This window comes from Takifugu flavidus, chromosome 2, assembly GCF_003711565.1.
Source record: "Takifugu flavidus isolate HTHZ2018 chromosome 2, ASM371156v2, whole genome shotgun sequence".
NCBI lineage: Eukaryota > Metazoa > Chordata > Actinopteri > Tetraodontiformes > Tetraodontidae > Takifugu > Takifugu flavidus.
Genome location: NC_079521.1, coordinates 218,004 through 237,042, shown reverse-complemented (window position 1 = coordinate 237,042; position 19,039 = coordinate 218,004). Strand labels below are relative to the sequence as shown.

Below are 19,039 nucleotides of genomic sequence, written 5' to 3'. Positions count from 1 at the left end.
AAGGACTGTCGCTAGGGGGCGGTGTCGGGGTATGGTGCAGTACTGAAGGACTGTCGCGAGGAGGCGGTGTCGGGGTATGGAGCAGTACTGAAGGACTGTCGCTAGGGGGCGGTGTCGGGGGTATGGTGCAGTACTGAAGGACTGTCGCTAGGGGGCGGTGTCGGGGTATGGTGCAGTACTAAAGAACTGTCGCTAGGGGGCGGTGTCGGGGTATGGTGCAGTACTGGAGGACTGTCGCGAGGGGGCGGTTGTCGCGGCAGGTTGCAGTACTGAAGGACTGCCGCTAGGGGGCGGTGTCGGGGTATGGTGCAGTACTAAAGGACTGCCGCTAGGGGGCGGTGTCGGAGTATGGTGCAGTACTGAAGGACTGCCGCTAGGCGGCGGTGTCGCGGCAGGGTGCCGTCCTGAAGGACTGTCGCTAGGGGGCGGTGTCGGGGTATGATGCAGTACTGAGGACTGTCGCTAGGGAGCGGTGTCGGGGTATGGTGCAGTACTGGAGGACTGTCGCGAGGGGGCGGTGTCGCGGCAGGGTGCAGTACTGAAGGACTGTCGTTAGGGGGCGGTGTCGCAGCAGGGTGCAGTACTGAAGGACTGTCGCCAGGGGGCGGTGTCGCGACATGGTGCAGTACTGAAGGACTGCCGCTAGGGGGCGTGTCGGGGTATGGTGCAGTACTAAATCACTGCCGCTAGGGGGCGGTGTCGCGACATTGTGCAGTACTGGAGGACTGTTGCTAGGGGGCGGTGTGGGCTCCTGCCGGGCGGTCCGGGCGCTCTCCAGCCGCCCTGTCAGTCATGTAAACAGCCACTTTTCATAAATGTCTTCTGGATTTATGATCTCGGTAAGTGTCAGCAAATGTGACGGACGCGCCTTTTAGGTGGATTCGCTCAAATGTTCGCAGAATGTTTCATCTTTGCTGTGACGTAACGTTTCCTAACGTACATCACAGTGATTGAATATATGCTAACTTTGCTAATTCCCAAGATGATGTCGCACCAGTCCTACGTTTGGCCGTCATCTCGCCCTTTAACCTGTCCGCTCCTTTTTTATTAGACTTGTTCCTTTTGTTCCATTTTTCCTCTCTCATGTTCGGTTAATTTTCTTTGAGATGAATAAATGTGAAACAACTGTAAAAGCACTTCGGAAGTGTAGCAGCGAAGGTCTGCAGGTGTGTTGAGACTCCTCCTGAAGCAGCGGTGTTAGCAGTGGTGTTAGCAGTGATGTTAGCAGCGGTGTTAGCAGTGGTGTTAGCAGCGGTGTTAGCAGTGGTGTTAGCAGCGGTGTTAGCAGTGGTGTTAGCAGCCTGTTAGCAGTGGTGTCTTGTCATGTTCTGGCCCAGAAAGGCCCGTTGATGCGGCACCTGTCGACATGGCTTCCAGCCCCAGCTTCGCCCCACCCAAACTGGCCGACTTCCTCCTGACGGAGCGACTGGGCAGCGGGACCTACGCCACCGTCTACAAGGCCTACAGGAAGGTGGGTTCTGAGCGGACCAGACGAGCGAACTGTGCAGTAATGGGATGATCATCGTTCTTGGTTCTCAGGGGGACAGTCGGGAGGTGGTGGCAGTAAAGGTGGTGGCTAAGAAGACCCTGAACAAGGCGTCTACGGAGAACCTGCTCACAGAGATTGAAATCCTCAAGTCCATCCGGCACCCTCATATAGTTCAGCTCAAGGATTTCCAGGTTAGCACACGGTCCTTTAAATGATGATGTCAGTGTTGAAGTCAGGACCCGGGTCGGCAGGACCGGGGTCGGCAGCCCGGGTGTCAGGACCGGGGTCGGCAGCCCCGGTGTCAGGACCCGGGTCGGCAGCCCGGGTGTCAGGACCCGGGTCGGCAGCCCCGGTGTCAGGACCCGGGTCGGCAGCCCCGGTGTCAGGACCCGGGTCGGCAGCCCGGGTGTCAGGACCGGGGTCGGCAGCCCCGGTGTCAGGACCCGGATCGGCAGCCCTGGTCCTGGTTTGTCCTGGTCTCGTGGGTCTGAGTTCTCCTCTTCTCTCAGTGGGACGCTGACAACATCTACCTGATCCTGGAGTGGTGTTCTGGAGGAGATCTGTCCCGGTTCATCCGCAGTCGCCGGATGCTCCCTGAGAAGGTGGCCCGGCGCTTCCTGCAGCAGATGGGTGACTCCTGTTGGGGGCTTCATGGTCCAGGATGGGCTGAGTGTCTCCAGTGTGCGTTTCTCATTGTGTGCTTTTGTGTGTCTTCACTAAGCCTGTGCTCTCCAGTTCCTCCATGAACGAAACATCTCTCACCTGGACCTGAAACCCCAGAATATTTTGCTCTGCGGCTCCGTCCTCAAACTAGCAGGTGACCTGGAAGCTTCACTGGTCCCAGAGCTTATTGATGGATTATTCCAGACCTGAGCTGTTCCCCTGACCCTGACCCTGACCCTAGCTGACCCTGAGCTGTTCCCCTGACCCTGACCCTAGCTGACCCTGAGCTGTTCCCCTGACCCTAGCTGACCCTGACCTGTTCCCCTGACCCTGACCCTAGCTGACCCTGATCCTGACCCTAGCTGACCCTAACCCTGACCCTGAGCTGTTCCCCTGACCCTAACCCTGACCCTGAGCTGTTCCCCTGACCCTGATCCTGACTCTAGCTGACCCTGACCCTGACCCTAGCTGACCCTGACCCTGACCCTAGCTGACCCTGATCCTGACCCTAGCTGACCCTGACCCTAGCTGACCCTGATCCTGACCCTAGCTGACCCTAACCCTGACCCTGAGCTGTTCCCCTGACCCTAACCCTGATCCTGACTCTAGCTGACCCTGACCCTAGCTGACCCTGATCCTGACCCTAGCTGACCCTAACCCTGACCTGTTCCCCTGACCCTGACCCTGATCCTGACTCTAGCTGACCCTGACCCTAGCTGACCCTGATCCTGACCCTAGCTGACCCTAACCCTGACCCTGAGCTGTTCCCCTGACCCTGACCCTGACCCTAAGACGCTCTCATGCTGATTTACTTTATTCTGCTCAGATTTTGGCTTCGCCCAGTACATGTCCCCCTGGGACGAGCACAGCGTCCTCAGAGGCTCCCCCCTGTACATGGCCCCAGAGATGGTGTGTCGCCGCCAGTACGACTCAAGGGTGGACCTGTGGTCCGTGGGGGTCATTCTCTACGGTGAGGGGTCCAAGCTGCTTCTGCTCTGTGCTGTTAGTCCCTGACCCTGACCCCTAACCCTGACCCTGACCTGACCCCTAACCCTGACCCCTAACCTTTAACCCTGACCCCTAACCTCTAACCCTGACCCTAACCCTGACCCTGACCACTAACCCTCTAACCCTGACCCCTAACCTTTAACCCTGACCCCTAACCTCTAACCCTGACCCTGACCCTGACCCTAACCCTGACCCCTAACCTCTAACCCTGACCCTAACCCTGACCCTGACCCTAACCCTGACCCCTAACCTCTAACCCTGACCCCTAACCCCCTAACCCTGACCCTAACCCTGACCCTGACCCTAACCCTGACCCCTAACCTGACCCCCTAACCTTTAACCCTGACCCCTAACCTCTAACCCTGACCCTGACCCTAACCCTGACCCCTAACCTCTAACCCTGACCCCTAACCTCTAACCCTGACCCTAACCCTGACCCTGACCCTAACCCTGACCCTAACCCTAACCCTGACCCTGACCCTAACCGTGTCTCATCGGGCCTGCAGAAGCGCTCTTTGGCCGGGCACCGTTTGCATCCAAGTCATTTGCTGAATTGGAGGAGAAGATCCGGAGCGACCAGGCTGTTGAGGTGAGTGGTAACGAGCTGATTATTGTTGCAGTAATTCAGCCTTGTTTTGTTGTTTTTAAATAAAATATGCTCCTTAATCTGCGCGTCATTATTCTGGAACTGTTGCTTTGCTAACGCATTGATGCTAACACATTGATGCTAACACATTGATGCTGACGCATTGATGCTGACGCATTGATACTGACGCATTGATGCTAACACATTGATGCTGACGCATTGATACTGACGCATTGATGCTAACGCATTGATGCTGACGCATTGATGCTGACGCATTGATGCTGACGCATTGATGCTGACGCATTGATGCTGACGCATTGATGCTGACGCATTGATGCTGACGCATTGATGCTGACTCATCGATGCTGACGCATCGATGCTGACGCATCGATGCTGACTCATCGATGCTGACGCATCGATGCTGACGCATCGATGCTGACTCATCGATGCTGACGCATCGATGCTGACGCATCGATGCTGACGCATCGATGCTGACGCATTGATACTGACGCATTGATGCTAACTCATTGATGCTAACACATCCACTGTTTATGCATTCATAAATGAGGTGTAGAGACGGCGTGTGGCCACCAGGTGGCGCCGTGTCACCAGCTCAGCTACATAATCTTGTCCTGCGGCGTCTCAACACAAAAACAGGACAAATGTGCAATTATTCACTCTTTTCCACTTTGAAACTTGTGTGTTTATGAGTTTAATATATGAAATGGAAAATGGGATGGTTGAGGTGGTCCGGGGGGCTGGACTGAGGTGGTCCGGGGGGCTGGACTGAGGTGGTCCGGGGGGCTGGGATGAGGTGGTCCGGGGGGGCTGGACTGAGGTGGTCCGGGGGGCTGGGATGAGGTGGTCCGGGGGGGGCTGGACTGAGGTGGTCCGGGGGGCTGGGATGAGGTGGTCCGGGGGGCTGGACTGAGGTGGTCCGGGGGAGCTGGACTGAGGTGGTCCGGGGGGCTGGGATGAGGTGGTCCGGGGGGCTGGGATGAGGTGGTCCGGGGGGCTGGGATGAGGTGGTCCGGGGGGCTGGACTGAGGTGGTCCGGGGGAGCTGGACTGAGGTGGTCCGGGGGGCTGGGATGAGGTGGTCCGGGGGGCTGGGATGAGGTGGTCCGGGGGGCTGGGATGAGGTGGTCCGGGGGGCTGGGATGAGGTGGTCCGGGGGGCTGGGATGAGGTGGTCCGGGGGAGCTGGACTGAGGTGGTCCGGGGGAGCTGGACTGAGGTGGTCCAGGGGGCTGGACTGAGGTGGTCCGGGGGGCTGGGATGAGGTGGTCCGTGGGACTGGACTGAGGTGGTCCGGGGGGGCTGGACTGAGGTGGTCCAGGGGGCTGGACTGAGGTGGTCCGGGGGAGCTGGACTGAGGTGGTCCGGGGGGCTGGGATGAGGTGGTCCGTGGGACTGGACTGAGGTGGTCCGGGGGGGCTGGACTGAGGTGGTCCAGGGGGCTGGACTGAGGTGGTCCGGGGGAGCTGGACTGAGGTGGTCCGGGGGGCTGGACTGAGGTGGTCCGGGGGGGCTGGGATGAGGTGGTCCGTGGGACTGGACTGAGGTGGTCCGGGGGGCTGGGATGAGGTGGTCCGGGGGGGCTGGACTGAGGTGGTCCGGGGGGGGCTGGACTGAGGTGGTCCGGGGGGCTGGGATGAGGTGGTCGGGGGGCTGGGATGAGGTGGTCCGGGGGGCTGGATGAGGTGGTCCGGGGGGCTGGGATGCTGACGTGGGCCATCACTCAGAAGTCTGATGCACACTGAGGGTGTGTTTGGTCCTCCAGCTCCCTCCAGGGTCCAGGGTGTCCCAGGACTGCCGAGACCTGCTGCTGCGCCTGCTGGAGCGGCGTCCAGACGCCAGGATCACCTTTGCTGACTTCTTCAGCCACCCCTTCGTGGACCTGGAGCACATGCCCAGCGCAGACAGCCTAGCGACCGCGGTGAGGGCAGCTAACACCTGTGTAACACCTGTCTCACACCTGTCTCACACCTGTATATCCCTGAGTGATGAGGAGCGTCTGTGCTCAGGCCTGGCCCACCTCTGCTGTCACCTGTATATCACCTGTCTCACACCTGTCTCACACCTGTATATCCCTGAGTGATGAGGAGCGTCTGTGCTCAGGCCTGGCCCACCTCTGCTGTCACCTGTATATCACCTGTCTCACACCTGTCTCACACCTGTATATCCCTGAGTGATGAGGAGCGTCTGTGCTCAGGCCTGGCCCACCTCTGCTGTCACCTGTATATCACCTGTCTCACACCTGTCTCACACCTGTCTCACACCTGTATATCCCTGAGTGATGAGGAGCGTCTGTGCTCAGGCCTGGCCCACCTCTGCTGTCACCTGTCTAACACCTGTCTCACACCTGTCTCACACCTGTATATCCCTGAGTAATGAGGAGCGTCTGTGCTCAGGCCTGGCCCACCTCTGCTGTCACCTGTCTAACACCTGTCTCACACCTGTCTCACACCTGTATATCCCTGAGTGATGAGGAGCGTCTGTGCTCAGGCCTGGCCCACCTCTGCTGTCACCTGTATGTAGCGGAAACTCTTCTCTCGTTCCAGAAGAAGCTGGTCCTGCGAGCGGTGGAGGAGGACCAGGCGGGGCAGTGGTCCGCCGCCCTGTCCCACTACTGCAGTGCCCTTGAGCATTTTGTCCCAGCGATTCACTGTAAGAGCAGCACTCACATCCTGTCAGGACTTGATACACCTGTATGACCCCAGCTTGACCCCAGCTTGACCCCTGGCTCTCTGCAGACGAGACGGAGGCACAGCGGAAAGATGCCCTCAGGCAGAAGGTGAGTCTCCCCGCGCCCACCTCCCCCAGAGGGGCGCCCACAGGGGGGGGGGAGCGTGCACGAGGGGGGAGAGCGTGCACGAGGGGGGGGAGCGTGCACGAGGGGGGAGAGCGTGCACGAGGGGGGGGAGCGTGCACGAGGGGGGGGAGCGTGCACGAGGGCGCGGTGAGTCACTGCCACAGCTCTTCCTGCAGGTGAGCCAGTACGTGTCCAGAGCCGAGGAGCTGAAGGCCCTGCTGGCCTCCCACCACAGGCTGAGCTTCGAGGAGGCCCGGACCTCCACAGGGGTCCTGCGAGGTAGGTAAAGGGTTCTGAACCGGCCCAGTGGGCCCAGAACTGTTCGGTGGGTTTCACAGGACGTTTCACTGCTGTCTCCCCAGAAATGTCCCGGGACCAACCGCGACTTCTGGCTGCCCTGAACATGGCCTCAGCGGCCATCGCTAACGTGAGCCTCCGCTGGTTACTGGTGCTGGTGCTGGTTACTGGTGCTGGTTACTGGTGCTGGTGCTGGTTACTGGTGCTGGTTACTGGTGCTGGTGCTGGTTACTAGTGTTGGTTACTGGTCCTGGTTACTGGTGCTGGTTACTGGTGCTGGTTACTGGTGCTGGTTACTAGTGTTGGTTACTGGTGCTGGTTACTAGTGCTGGTTACTGGTGCTGGTTACTAGTGTTGGTTACTGGTGCTGGTTACTGGTCCTGGTTATTGGTGCTGGTTACTGGTGCTGGTTACTAGTGCTGGTTACTAGTGCTGGTTACTAGTGCTGGTTACTGGTGCTGGTTACTGGTCCTGGTTATTGGTGCTGGTTACTGGTCCTGGTTACTAGTGCTGGTTACTAGTGCTGGTTACTGGTCCTGGTTACTAGTGCTGATTACTAGTGCTGGTTACTGGTCCTGGTTACTAGTGCTGGTTACTAGTGCTGGTTACTAGTCCCTCCCAACACGGGGGGGTCCTGCCTGTGTTGGGCTAAAGACAGATGTGCTTCCATTCCAGGAGGAGAACGGCCTGATCCACGAGGCTCTGGACCTGTACCAGCAGTGCCTGGGGGAGCTCCTGCTGGTGTTGGCAGGTAGTTACCCCACTGTTCACCTGAGTCAGCTAGTTACCCCACTGTTCACCTGAGTCAGCTCGTTACCCCACCGTTCACCTGAGTCAGCTAGTTACCCCACTGTTCACCTGAGTCAGCTAGTTACCCCACCGTCCACCTGGGTCAGCTAGTTACCCCACCGTCCACCTGAGTCAGCTAGTTACCCCACCGTTCACCTGGGTCAGCTAGTTACCCCACTGTCCACCTGAGTCAGCTAGTTACCCCACCGTCCACCTGAGTCAGCTAGTTACCCCACCGTCCACCTGGGTCAGCTCGTTACCCCACCGTCCACCTGAGTCAGCTAGTTACCCCACCGTTCACCTGGTCAGCTAGTTACCCCACCGTCCACCTGGGTCAGCTCGTTACCCCACCGTCCACCTGAGTCAGCTAGTTACCCCACCGTTCACCTGGGTCAGCTAGTTACCCCACCGTCCACCTGAGTCAGCTAGTTACCCCACCGTTCACCTGAGTCAGCTAGTTACCCCACTGTTCACCTGAGTCAGCTAGTTACCCCACCGTCCACCTGGGTCAGCTAGTTACCCCACTGTTCACCTGAGTCAGCTCGTTACCCCACCGTTCACCTGAGTCAGCTAGTTACCCCACTGTTCACCTGAGTCAGCTAGTTACCCCACCGTCCACCTGGGTCAGCTAGTTACCCCACCGTCCACCTGAGTCAGCTAGTTACCCCACCGTTCACCTGGTCAGCTAGTTACCCCACTGTCCACCTGAGTCAGCTAGTTACCCCACCACCGTCCACCTGAGTCAGCTAGTTACCCCACCGTCCACCTGGGTCAGCTCGTTACCCCACCGTCCACCTGAGTCAGCTAGTTACCCCACCGTTCACCTGGGTCAGCTAGTTACCCCACCGTCCACCTGGGTCAGCTCGTTACCCCACCGTCCCCTGAGTCAGCTAGTTACCCCACCGTTCACCTGGGTCAGCTAGTTACCCCACCGTCCACCTGAGTCAGCTAGTTACCCCACCGTTCACCTGAGTCAGCTAGTTACCCCACTGTTCACCTGAGTCAGCTAGTTACCCCCACCGTCCACCTGGGTCAGCTAGTTACCCCCCCGTCCACCTGAGTCAGCTAGTTACCCCACCGTCCACCTGGGTCAGCTAGTTACCCCCCGTCCACCTGAGTCAGCTAGTTACCCCACCGTCCACCTGAGTCAGCTAGTTACCCCACCGTTCACCTGGGTCAGCTAGTTACCCCACCGTTCACCTGAGTCAGCTAGTTACCCCACCGTTCACCTGGGTCAGCTAGTTACCCCACCGTTCACCTGGGTCAGCTAGTTACCCCACTGTCCACCTGAGTCAGCTAGTTACCCCACCCCACCGTTCACCTGGGTCAGCTAGTTACCCCACTGTCCACCTGAGTCAGCTAGTTACCCCACCGTTCACCTGAGTCAGCTAGTTACCCCACCGTTCACCTGAGTCAGCTAGTTACCCCACCGTTCACCTGGGTCAGCTAGTTACCCCACCGGTTCACCTGAGTCAGCTAGTTACCCCACCGTCCACCTGAGTCAGCTAGTTACCCCACCGTCCACCTGAGTCAGCTAGTTACCCCACCGTTCACCTGAGTCAGCTAGTTACCCCACCGTTCACCTGGGTCAGCTAGTTACCCCACTGTTCACCTGAGTCAGCTAGTTACCCCACCGGTTCACCTGAGTCAGCTAGTTACCCCCCACCGTTCACCTGGGTCAGCTAGTTACCCCACTGTTCACCTGAGTCAGCTAGTTACCCCACCGTCCACCTGAGTCAGCTAGTTACCCCACCGTTCACCTGGGTCAGCTAGTTACCCCACTGTCCACCTGAGTCAGCTAGTTACCCCCCCGTTCACCTGGGTCAGCTAGTTACCCCACCACCGTCCACCTGAGTCAGCTAGTTACCCCACCCCACCGTCCACCTGAGTCAGCTAGTTACCCCACCGTTCACCTGAGTCAGCTAGTTACCCCACCGTTCACCTGGGTCAGCTAGTTACCCCACCGGTTCACCTGAGTCAGCTAGTTACCCCACCGTCCACCTGAGTCAGCTAGTTACCCCACCGTCCACCTGAGTCAGCTAGTTACCCCACCGTTCACCTGAGTCAGCTAGTTACCCCACCGTTCACCTGAGTCAGCTAGTTACCCCACCGTTCACCTGGGTCAGCTAGTTACCCCACCGGTTCACCTGAGTCAGCTAGTTACCCCACCGTCCACCTGAGTCAGCTAGTTACCCCACCGTCCACCTGAGTCAGCTCGTTACCCCACCGTTCACCTGAGTCAGCTAGTTACCCCACCGTTCACCTGGGTCAGCTAGTTACCCCACTGTTCACCTGAGTCAGCTAGTTACCCCACCACCGTTCACCTGAGTCAGCTAGTTACCCCACCGTCCACCTGAGTCAGCTAGTTACCCCACCGTCCACCTGAGTCAGCTAGTTACCCCACCGTTCACCTGGGTCAGCTAGTTACCCCACTGTTCACCTGAGTCAGCTAGTTACCCCACCGTTCACCTGGGTCAGCTAGTTACCCCACTGTTCACCTGGGTCAGCTAGTTACCCCACTGTTCACCTGAGTCAGCTAGTTACCCCACCGTTCACCTGGGTCAGCTAGTTACCCCACTGTCCACCTGAGTCAGCTAGTTACCCCACCGTTCACCTGGGTCAGCTAGTTACCCCACTGTCCACCTGAGTCAGCTAGTTACCCCACCGTTCACCTGAGTCAGCTAGTTACCACCCACCCCACCGTTCACCTGGGTCAGCTAGTTACCCCACTGTCCACCTGAGTCAGCTAGTTACCCCACCGTTCACCGTGAGTCAGCTAGTTACCCCAGTTCCCACCTTCACCTGAGTCAGCTAGTTACCCCCCCGTCCACCTGAGTCAGCTAGTTACCCCACTGTCCACCTGAGTCAGCTAGTTACCCCCACTGTCCACCTGAGTCAGCTAGTTACCCCACCGTCACCTGGGTCAGCTAGTTACCCCACTGTCCACCTGAGTCAGCTAGTTACCCCCGTTCACCTGAGTCAGCTAGTTACCCCACCGGTTCACCTGAGTCAGCTAGTTACCCCACCGTCCACCTGAGTCCACCTGAGTCTAGTTACCCCACCGTCCACCTGAGGAACATCCCATTCTGAACGACGGGCTGGTGTTCAGGGGAGGAGGGAACATTATTTATTTTTTTTGAACGAGCACACAAGTTCCTCCCTTCTTCCCCTGCCCCCCCTCTGCCCCTGCCCCCCCTCTGCCCCTGCCCCCCCCTGCCCCTCTGCCCCTGCCCCCACCCCCCCCCCGGCCTCTGTAGCTGCTCTGTGCTGATCTCCAGGTGATGAAGTGAAGCACCTGTGAGATCAGCCCTGTTCAACATTTCCATCATGTCTTGTTCTTTCTCTTTGTGAGCAGCCGAGACTCAGGGCCGCCGGAGGGAGCTGCTGCACCGGGAGGTGGGGGCACACACACACTCACACACACACACACACACACACTCACACACACACACACCACACACACAACACACACACACACACCCACACACACACCCACCACACACACACACACAACACACACACACACACAACACACACACACACAACACACACACACACAACACACACACACACAACACACACACACACAACACACACACACACGCACACACACACACACACACACAACACACACACACACAACACACACACACACCACCACACACACACACAACACACACACACACACAACACACACACACCCACACACACAACACACACACACACAACACACACACACACGCACACACACACAACACACACACACACCACACACCACACACCCACACACACGCACACACCCACAACACAACACACACGCACACACACGCACACACCCACACACAACACACACACACACCACACACACACACCACACACCCACACACACACACCACACACCCACACCCACACACCCCCCCCCACTCACACACACACTCACACCCACACACACACCCCCCCCACACTCACACACACACACCACACACCACACACACACTCACACACCCACACACTCACACACACACACCCCCCCCACACTCACCCACACACCCACACCCACACACCCCCCCCCCACCCCCCCCCCACACGCACACACACACCCCCCCCCACACTCACACACCCACACCCACACACACACACACCTCACACACACACACACCACCACACACACACAACACACTCACACACACACTCACACACACACACACAACACACTCACACACACACCCACACACACACTCACCCACACCACACCACACACACACACACCCCCACACACTCACACACACACCACCACACACACACACCTCACACACACACACACACACCTCACACACCACACACACACCACACCCACACACACCACACACACACCCCCCACCCCCCCCCCACACGCACACACACACACCCACACCCACACTCACCCACACACACACCACACCACACACACACCCACACACACCCCCCCCCACTCACACACACACCCACACACACTCACCCACACACACTCACACACACACCCCCCCCCACACACACCCACACACACCACACACTCACACACACACACAACACTCACACACACACACACACCACACACTCACACACTCACACACACACACACACCACACTCACACACACACACACTCACACACTCACCCACACACACTCAAACACACACCCCCCCCACACTCACACACACACTCTCTCATGTGTGTTTCCTCTCCCAGATCAAAAGCCTCATGAACAGAGCTGAATACACCAAAGAACAGATCAAGGTAAAGTCTGAGTTGGCAGCTTTAACCTTCAGAACCAGAACCAGAACTGTTCTGATGCTTCATTCATCTCAAAGCTGATTCCTGGATTTCCTCTGCAGATGCAGGAGACCCAGAGGGATGCGTCTCTGGAACCAGAACCGCTCGCAGACTCTGTCAGAAGTTGTGAGTTTCTTCTGCTGATTCTTGAACCAGGGCAGCACATGTGAAGCCTTCAAGGGTGTCCCTACGGGCCAGGTCTCCTCTAGGGCCAGGTCTCCTCTAGGGCCGGGTCTCCTCTAGGGCCGGGTCTCCTCTAGGGCCGGGTCTCCTCTAGGGCCAGGTCTCCTCTAGGGCCAGGTCTCCTCTAGGGCCAGGTCTCCTCTAGGGCCGGTCTCCTCTAGGGCCAGGTCTCCTCTAGGGTGTCCCTACGGGCCAGGTCTCCTCTAGGGCCAGGTCTCCTCTAGGGCCGGGTCTCCTCTAGGGCCAGGTCTCCTCTAGGGCCAGGTCTCCTCTAGGGTGTCCCTACGGCCAGGTCTCCTCTAGGGCCAGGTCTCCTCTAGGGCCGGGTCTCCTCTAGGGCGTCCCTACGGGCCAGGTCTCCTCTAGGGCCAGGTCTCCTCTAGGGCCAGGTCTCCTCTAGGGCCGGGTCTCCTCTAGGGCCGGGTCTCCTCTAGGGCCAGGTCTCCTCTAGGGCCAAGTCTCCTCTAGGGTGTCCCTACGGGCCAGGTCTCCTCTAGGGCCAGGTCTCCTCTAGGGTGTCCCTACGGGCCAGGTCTCCTCTAGGGCCAGGTCTCCTCTAGGGTGTCCCTACGGGCCAGGTCTCCTCTAGGGCCGGGTCTCCTCTAGGCCGGGTCTCCTCTAGGGCCGGGTCTCCTCTAGGGCCGGGTCTCCTCTAGGGCCAGGTCTCCTCTAGGGTGTCCCTACGGGCCAGGTCTCCTCTAGGGCCAGGTCTCCTCTAGGGCCGGGTCTCCTCTAGGGCGTCCCTACGGGCCAGGTCTCCTCTAGGGCCAGGTCTCCTCTAGGGTGTCCCTACGGGCCAGGTCTCCTCTAGGGCCAGGTCTCCTCTAGGGTGTCCCTACGGGCCAGGTCTCCTCTAGGGCCGGGTCTCCTCTAGGGCCAGGTCTCCTCTAGGGCCAGGTCTCCTCTAGGGTGTCCCTACGGGCCAGGTCTCCTCTAGGGCCGGGTCTCCTCTAGGGCCAGGTCTCCTCTAGGGCCAGGTCTCCTCTAGGGTGTCCCTACGGGCCAGGTCTCCTCTAGGGCCAGGTCTCCTCTAGGGCCGGGTCTCCTCTAGGGCCAGGTCTCCTCTAGGGCCAGGTCTCCTCTAGGGTGTCCCTACGGGCCAGGTCTCCTCTAGGGCCAGGTCTCCTCTAGGGTGTCCCTACGGGCCAGGTCTCCTCTAGGGCCGGGTCTCCTCTAGGGCCGGGTCTCCTCTAGGGCCAGGTCTCCTCTAGGGCCAGGTCTCCTCTAGGGCCAGGTCTCCTCTAGGGTGTCCCTACGGGCCAGGTCTCCTCTAGGGCCAGGTCTCCTCTAGGGTGTCCCTACGGGCCAGGTCTCCTCTAGGGCCACCCTCCTCTCACCTTGAGCGGAGGGTCGTCTAAAGAAGAGGATGGAGCCTCACCCCCACCCCAGCTAACACATCCATCCTGTCTTTCTCCAGTCTGCTGTGTGCAGTGACCGGTGGTCACCATGGGAACCCTGCAGGATGACAGACGCCTCACCTGGACGCAGGCAGCTGAAGGCGTCTGTGCTGATCTCCAGGTCTCCACCATGTAGGTCTGTGATGATCCAGCCTGCTGAGGCGCTCCACAGATGTGCAGCCCTGCAGGTCCACATCAGATGCAGGTCTGGAGAGGCCTTCACTCTGGGTCTGGGCCTCCCCTGGACCTTCACCTGGTCTGCAGGGGCGCTGGATCAGCAGGACCTGGTGCTTGGTGGACACCACAAACTGGTTTTATGGACTTTTAATCTTCTGTGTTGATTCATGAGAAATTCACTGGAAAATAAAGAAGTGGAGCAGGTGGCCTCTGTTGTGTGTTCCTGTGTGTGTGTGTGTGTGTGTGTGTTTGTGTATGTGTGTGCATCAGTGTGCCTCTGTTGTGTGTTCCTGTGTGTGTGTGTGTGCATCAGTGTGGCTCTGTTGTGTGTTCCTGTGTGTGTGTGTGTGTTTGTGTATGTGTGTGTTTGTGTATGTGTGTGCATCAGTGTGCCTCTGTTGTGTGTTCCTGTGTGTGTGTGTGTGCATCAGTGTGGCTCTGTTGTGTGTTCCTGTGTGTGTGTGTGTGCATCAGTGTGGCTCTGTTGTGTGTTCCTGTGTGTGTGTGTGTATGTGTGTGTGTGTGCATCAGTGTGCCTCTGTTGTGTGTGTGTGTGTGTGTGTGCCTCTGTTGTGTGTTCCTGTGTGTGTGTGTGTGTGTGCATCAGTGTGGCTCTGTTTGTGTTCCTGTGTGTGTGTTTGTGTATGTGTGTGTGTGCATCAGTGTGCCTCTGTGTGTGTTCCTGTGTGTGTGTGTGTGTGCATCAGTGTGGCTCTGTTGTGTGTTCCTGTGTGTGTGCATCAGTGTGCCTCTGTTGTGTGTGTGTGTGTGTGCATCAGTGTGCCTCTGTGTGTGTGCATCAGTGTGGCTCTGTTGTGTGTTCCTGTGTGTGTGTGCATCAATGTGCCTCTGTTGTGTGTGTGTGTGGTGTGTGTGTGCATCAGTGTGCCTCTGTTGTGTGTTCCTGTGTGTGTGTGTGCATCAATGTGCCTCTTGTGTGTTCCTGTGTGTGTGCATCAGTGTGGCTCTGTTGTGTGTTCCTGTGTGTGTGTTTGTGTGTGTGTGCATCAGTGTGCCTCTGTGTGTGTGTGCATCAGTGTGGCTCTGTTGTGTGTTCCTGTGTGTGTGTGTGCATCAATGTGCCTCTGTTGTGTGTTCCTGTGTGTGTGTGTGCGTGCATCAGTGTGCCTCTGTTGTGTGTTCCTGTGTGTGTGTGCATCAGTGTGGCTCTGTTGTGTGTTCCTGTGTGTGTGTGTGTGTGTGCATCAGTGTGGCTCTGTTGTGTGTTCCTGTGTGTGTGTGTGTGGTGTGCATCAGTGTGGCTCTGTTGTGTGTTCCTGTGTGTGTGTGTGTGTGTGCATCAGTGTGGCTCTGTTGTGTGTTCCTGTGTGTGTGTGTGTGCATCAGTGTGGCTCTGTTGTGTGTTCCTGTGTGTGTGTGTGTGCATCAGTGTGGCTCTGTTGTGTGTTCCTGTGTGTGTTCCTGGACTATGATGAGCTCCAAACCCTGAGGGACCCATGGGTGTCCTGTTGGTGCCTGTGTGCGTTGTGATGAGGAGCTTCATGTCAACGTGGGGAAAGAGAGAAGCTCACTGACTAAAGAGAGAAGCTCACTGACTAAAGAGAGAAGCTCACTGACTAAAGAGAGAAGCTCACCGACTAAAGAGAGAAGCTCACTGACTAAAGAGAGAAGCTCACTGACTAAAGAGAGAAGCTCACCGACTAAAGAGAGAAGCTCAGTGACTAAAGAGAGAAGCTCACCGACTAAAGAGAGAAGCTCACTGACTAAAGAGAGAAGCTCAGTGACTAAAGAGAGAAGCTCAGTGACTAAAGAGAGAAGCTCACCGACTAAAGAGAGAAGCTCAGTGACTAAAGAGAGAAGCTCACCGACTAAAGAGAGAAGCTCAGTGACTAAAGAGAGAAGTTCACCGACTAAAGAGAGAAGCTCAGTGACTAAAGAGAGAAGCTCAGTGACTAAAGAGAGAAGCTCACTGACTAAAGAGAGAAGCTCACTGACTAAAGAGAGAAGTTCACCGACTAAAGAGAGAAGCTCAGTGACTAAAGAGAGAAGCTCAGTGACTAAAGAGAGAAGCTCAGTGACTAAAGAGAGAAGCTCAGTGACTAAAGAGAGAAGCTCAGTGACTAAAGAGAGAAGCTCACTGACTAAAGAGAGAAGCTCAGTGACTAAAGAGAGAAGCTCAGTGACTAAAGAGAGAAGCTCAGTGACTAAAGAGAGAAGCTCACCGACTAAAGAGAGAAGCTCAGTGACTAAAGAGAGAAGCTCACCGACTAAGAGAGAAGCTCAGTGACTAAAGAGAGAAGCTCAGTGACTAAAGAGAGAAGCTCAGTGACTAAAGAGAGAAGCTCAGACTAAAGAGAGAAGCTCACCGACTAAAGAGAGAAGCTCACTGACTAAAGAGAGAAGCTCAGTGACTAAAGAGAGAAGCTCACCGACTAAAGAGAGAAGCTCAGTGACTAAAGAGAGAAGCTCAGTGACTAAAGAGAGAAGCTCAGTGACTAAAGAGAGAAGCTCACCGACTAAAGAGAGAAGCTCAGTGACTAAAGAGAGAAGCTCAGTGACTAAAGAGAGAAGCTCAGTGACTAAAGAGAGAAGCTCAGTGACTAAAGAGAGAAGCTCAGTGACTAAAGAGAGAAGCTCACTGACTAAAGAGAGAAGCTCAGTGACTAAAGAGAGAAGCTCACTGACTAAAGAGAGAAGCTCACCGACTAAAGAGAGAAGCTCACTGACTAAAGAGAGAAGCTCAGTGACTAAAGAGAGAAGCTCAGTGACTAAAGAGAGAGCTCAGTGACTAAAGAGAGAAGCTCACCGACTAAAGAGAGAAGCTCACCGACTAAAGAGAGAAGCTCAGTGACTAAAGAGAGAAGCTCAGTGACTAAAGAGAGAAGCTCAGTGACTAAAGAGAGAAGCTCACTGACTAAAGAGAGAAGCTCAGTGACTAAAGAGAGAAGCTCAGTGACTAAAGAGAGAAGCTCAGTGACTAAAGAGAGAAGCTCAGTGACTAAAGAGAGAAGCTCACCGACTAAAGAGAGAAGCTCAGTGACTAAAGAGAGAAGCTCAGTGACTAAAGAGAGAAGCTCACTGACTAAAGAGAGAAGCTCACTGACTAAAGAGAGAAGCTCAGTGACTAAAGAGAGAAGCTCACCGACTAAAGAGAGAAGCTCAGTGACTAAAGAGAGAAGCTCAGTGACTAAAGAGAGAAGCTCACTGACTAAAGAGAGAAGCTCACTGACTAAAGAGAGAAGCTCACTGACAAAAGAGAGAAGCTCAGTGACTAAAGAGAGAAGCTCACTGACTAAAGAGAGAAGCTCAGTGACTAAAGAGAGAAGCTCAGTGACTAAAGAGAGAAGCTCAGTGACTAAAGAGAGAAGCTCAGTGACTAAAGAGAGAAGCTCAGTGACTAAAGAGAGAAGCTCAGTGACTAAAGAGAGAAGCTCACCGACTAAAGAGAGAAGCTCACTGACTAAAGAGAGAAGCTCAGTGACTAAAGAGAGAAGCTCAGTGACTAAAGAGAGAAGCTCACCGACTAAAGAGAGAAGCTCACTGACTAAAGAGAGAAGCTCAGTGACTAAAGAGAGAAGCTCAGTGACTAAAGAGAGAAGCTCAGTGACTAAAGAGAGAAGCTCAGTGACTAAAGAGAGAAGCTCAGTGACTAAAGAGAGAAGCTCACCGACTAAAGAGAGAAGCTCACTGACTAAAGAGAGAAGCTCAGTGACTAAAGAGAGAAGCTCACCGACTAAAAAGAGAGAAGCTCACTGACTAAAGAGAGAGCTCACCGACTAAAGAGAGAAGCTCACCGACTAAAGAGAGAAGCTCACCGACTAAAGAGAGAAGCACTCAAGCTAAAGAGAGAAGGACTCACCGACTAAAGAGAGAAGCTCACTGACTAAAGAGAGAAGCTCACCGACTAAAGAGAGAAGCTCACCGACTAAAGAGAGAGAAGCTCAGTGACTAAAGAGAGAAGCTCAGTGACTAAAGAGAGAAGCTCACCGACTAAAGAGAGAAGCTCACCGACTAAAGAGAGAAGCTCACCGACTAAAGAGAGAAGCTCAGTGACTAAAGAGAGAAGCTCACCGACTAAAGAGAGAAGCTCACTGACTAAAGAGAGAAGCTCAGTGACTAAAGAGAGAGAAGCTCACCGACTAAAGAGAGAAGCTCACCGACTAAAGAGAGAAGCTCAGTGACTAAAGAGAGAAGCTCACCGACTAAAGAGAGAAGCTCAGTGACTAAAGAGAGAAGCTCAGTGACTAAAGAGAGAAGCTCAGTGACTAAAGAGAGAAGCTCAGTGACTAAAGAGAGAAGCTCACCGACTAAAGAGAGAAGCTCACCGACTAAAGAGAGAAGCTCACCTACTAAAGAGAGAAGCTCAGTGACTAAAGAGAGAAGCTCAGTGACTAAAGAGAGAAGCTCACTGACTAAAGAGAGAAGCTCACCGACTAAAGAGAAAGCTCAGTGACTAAAGAGAGAAGCTCAGTGACTAAGAGAGAAGCTCAGTGACTAAGAGAGAAGCTCAGTGACTAAAGAGAGAAGCTCAGTGACTAAAGAGAGAAGCTCACTGACTAAAGAGAGAAGCTCAGTACTACAAAAAGAGAGAAGCTCAGTGACTAAAGAGAGAAGCTCAGTGACTAAGAGAGAAGCTCAGCAATTGACTAAAAAGAGAGAAGCTCAGTGACTAAAGAGAGAAGCTCAGGACTAAAGAGAGAGAAGCTCAGTGACTAAAGAGAAGCTCACTGACTAAAGAGAGAAGCTCACTGACTAAGAGAGAAGCTCAGTGACTAAAGAGAGAAGCTCACCGACTAAAGAGAGAAGCTCACTGACTAAAGAGAGAAGCTCACCGACTAAAGAGAGAAGCTCAGTGACTAAAGAGA

The 19,039-nt window shown here is 55.7% G+C and overlaps 1 protein-coding gene and 2 long non-coding RNA genes across 12 annotated transcripts; 1 reads left to right on the top strand and 2 right to left on the bottom strand.

The window, feature by feature from the left end:
• The first annotated feature begins 693 nt into the window (after positions 1-693).
• Positions 694-14,419, top strand: ulk3 (unc-51 like kinase 3). Of its 7 annotated transcripts, none has more exons than XM_057025388.1 (17): positions 694-839; positions 1,338-1,471; positions 1,540-1,680; positions 1,999-2,091; positions 2,225-2,306; positions 2,979-3,122; positions 3,667-3,749; positions 5,528-5,683; positions 6,309-6,414; positions 6,501-6,541; positions 6,736-6,838; positions 6,922-6,986; positions 7,532-7,607; positions 11,001-11,041; positions 12,373-12,420; positions 12,519-12,582; positions 14,057-14,419. In XM_057025388.1, the coding sequence occupies exons 2-17, from the start codon at positions 1,367-1,369 to the stop codon at positions 14,071-14,073; spliced, it is 1,365 nt and encodes a 454-aa protein (XP_056881368.1). In that variant the 5' UTR covers positions 694-839; positions 1,338-1,366; the 3' UTR covers positions 14,074-14,419. The 7 variants fall into 7 exon arrangements, with proteins under 7 accessions (XP_056881368.1, XP_056881367.1, XP_056881366.1 ...); XM_057025387.1 differs by having other exon boundaries at positions 1,999-2,119; positions 2,211-2,306; positions 6,312-6,414; XM_057025386.1 differs by having other exon boundaries at positions 1,999-2,119; positions 2,211-2,306.
• Positions 3,054-3,744, bottom strand: LOC130521673 (uncharacterized). Its single transcript, XR_008949408.1, has 3 exons — positions 3,634-3,744; positions 3,495-3,586; positions 3,054-3,181 (listed from the first exon to the last, which is right to left on the bottom strand). It is a non-coding gene; the product is annotated as an uncharacterized LOC130521673 (long non-coding RNA).
• LOC130521671 (uncharacterized) lies at positions 5,709-6,574 on the bottom strand. Of its 4 annotated transcripts, none has more exons than XR_008949406.1 (3): positions 6,121-6,574; positions 6,027-6,087; positions 5,709-5,982 (listed from the first exon to the last, which is right to left on the bottom strand). It is a non-coding gene; the product is annotated as an uncharacterized LOC130521671 (long non-coding RNA). The 4 variants fall into 4 exon arrangements; XR_008949405.1 differs by having other exon boundaries at positions 6,027-6,181; positions 6,215-6,574; XR_008949404.1 differs by having other exon boundaries at positions 6,027-6,109; positions 6,215-6,552.
• Positions 14,420-19,039: the final 4,620 nt, after the last annotated feature.

Coding starts and splice junctions, on each gene's coding strand:
- ulk3 (XM_057025386.1), top strand. CDS start 1,367: ATGGCTTCCAGCCCCAGCTTCGCCCCACCCAAACTGGCCGACTTCCTC. Junction 1,472..1,539: donor TCTACAAGGCCTACAGGAAG/GTGGGTTCTGAG, acceptor CTTGGTTCTCAG/GGGGACAGTCGGGAGGTGGT. Junction 2,120..2,210: donor GCGCTTCCTGCAGCAGATGG/GTGACTCCTGTT, acceptor GTCTTCACTAAG/CCTGTGCTCTCCAGTTCCTC.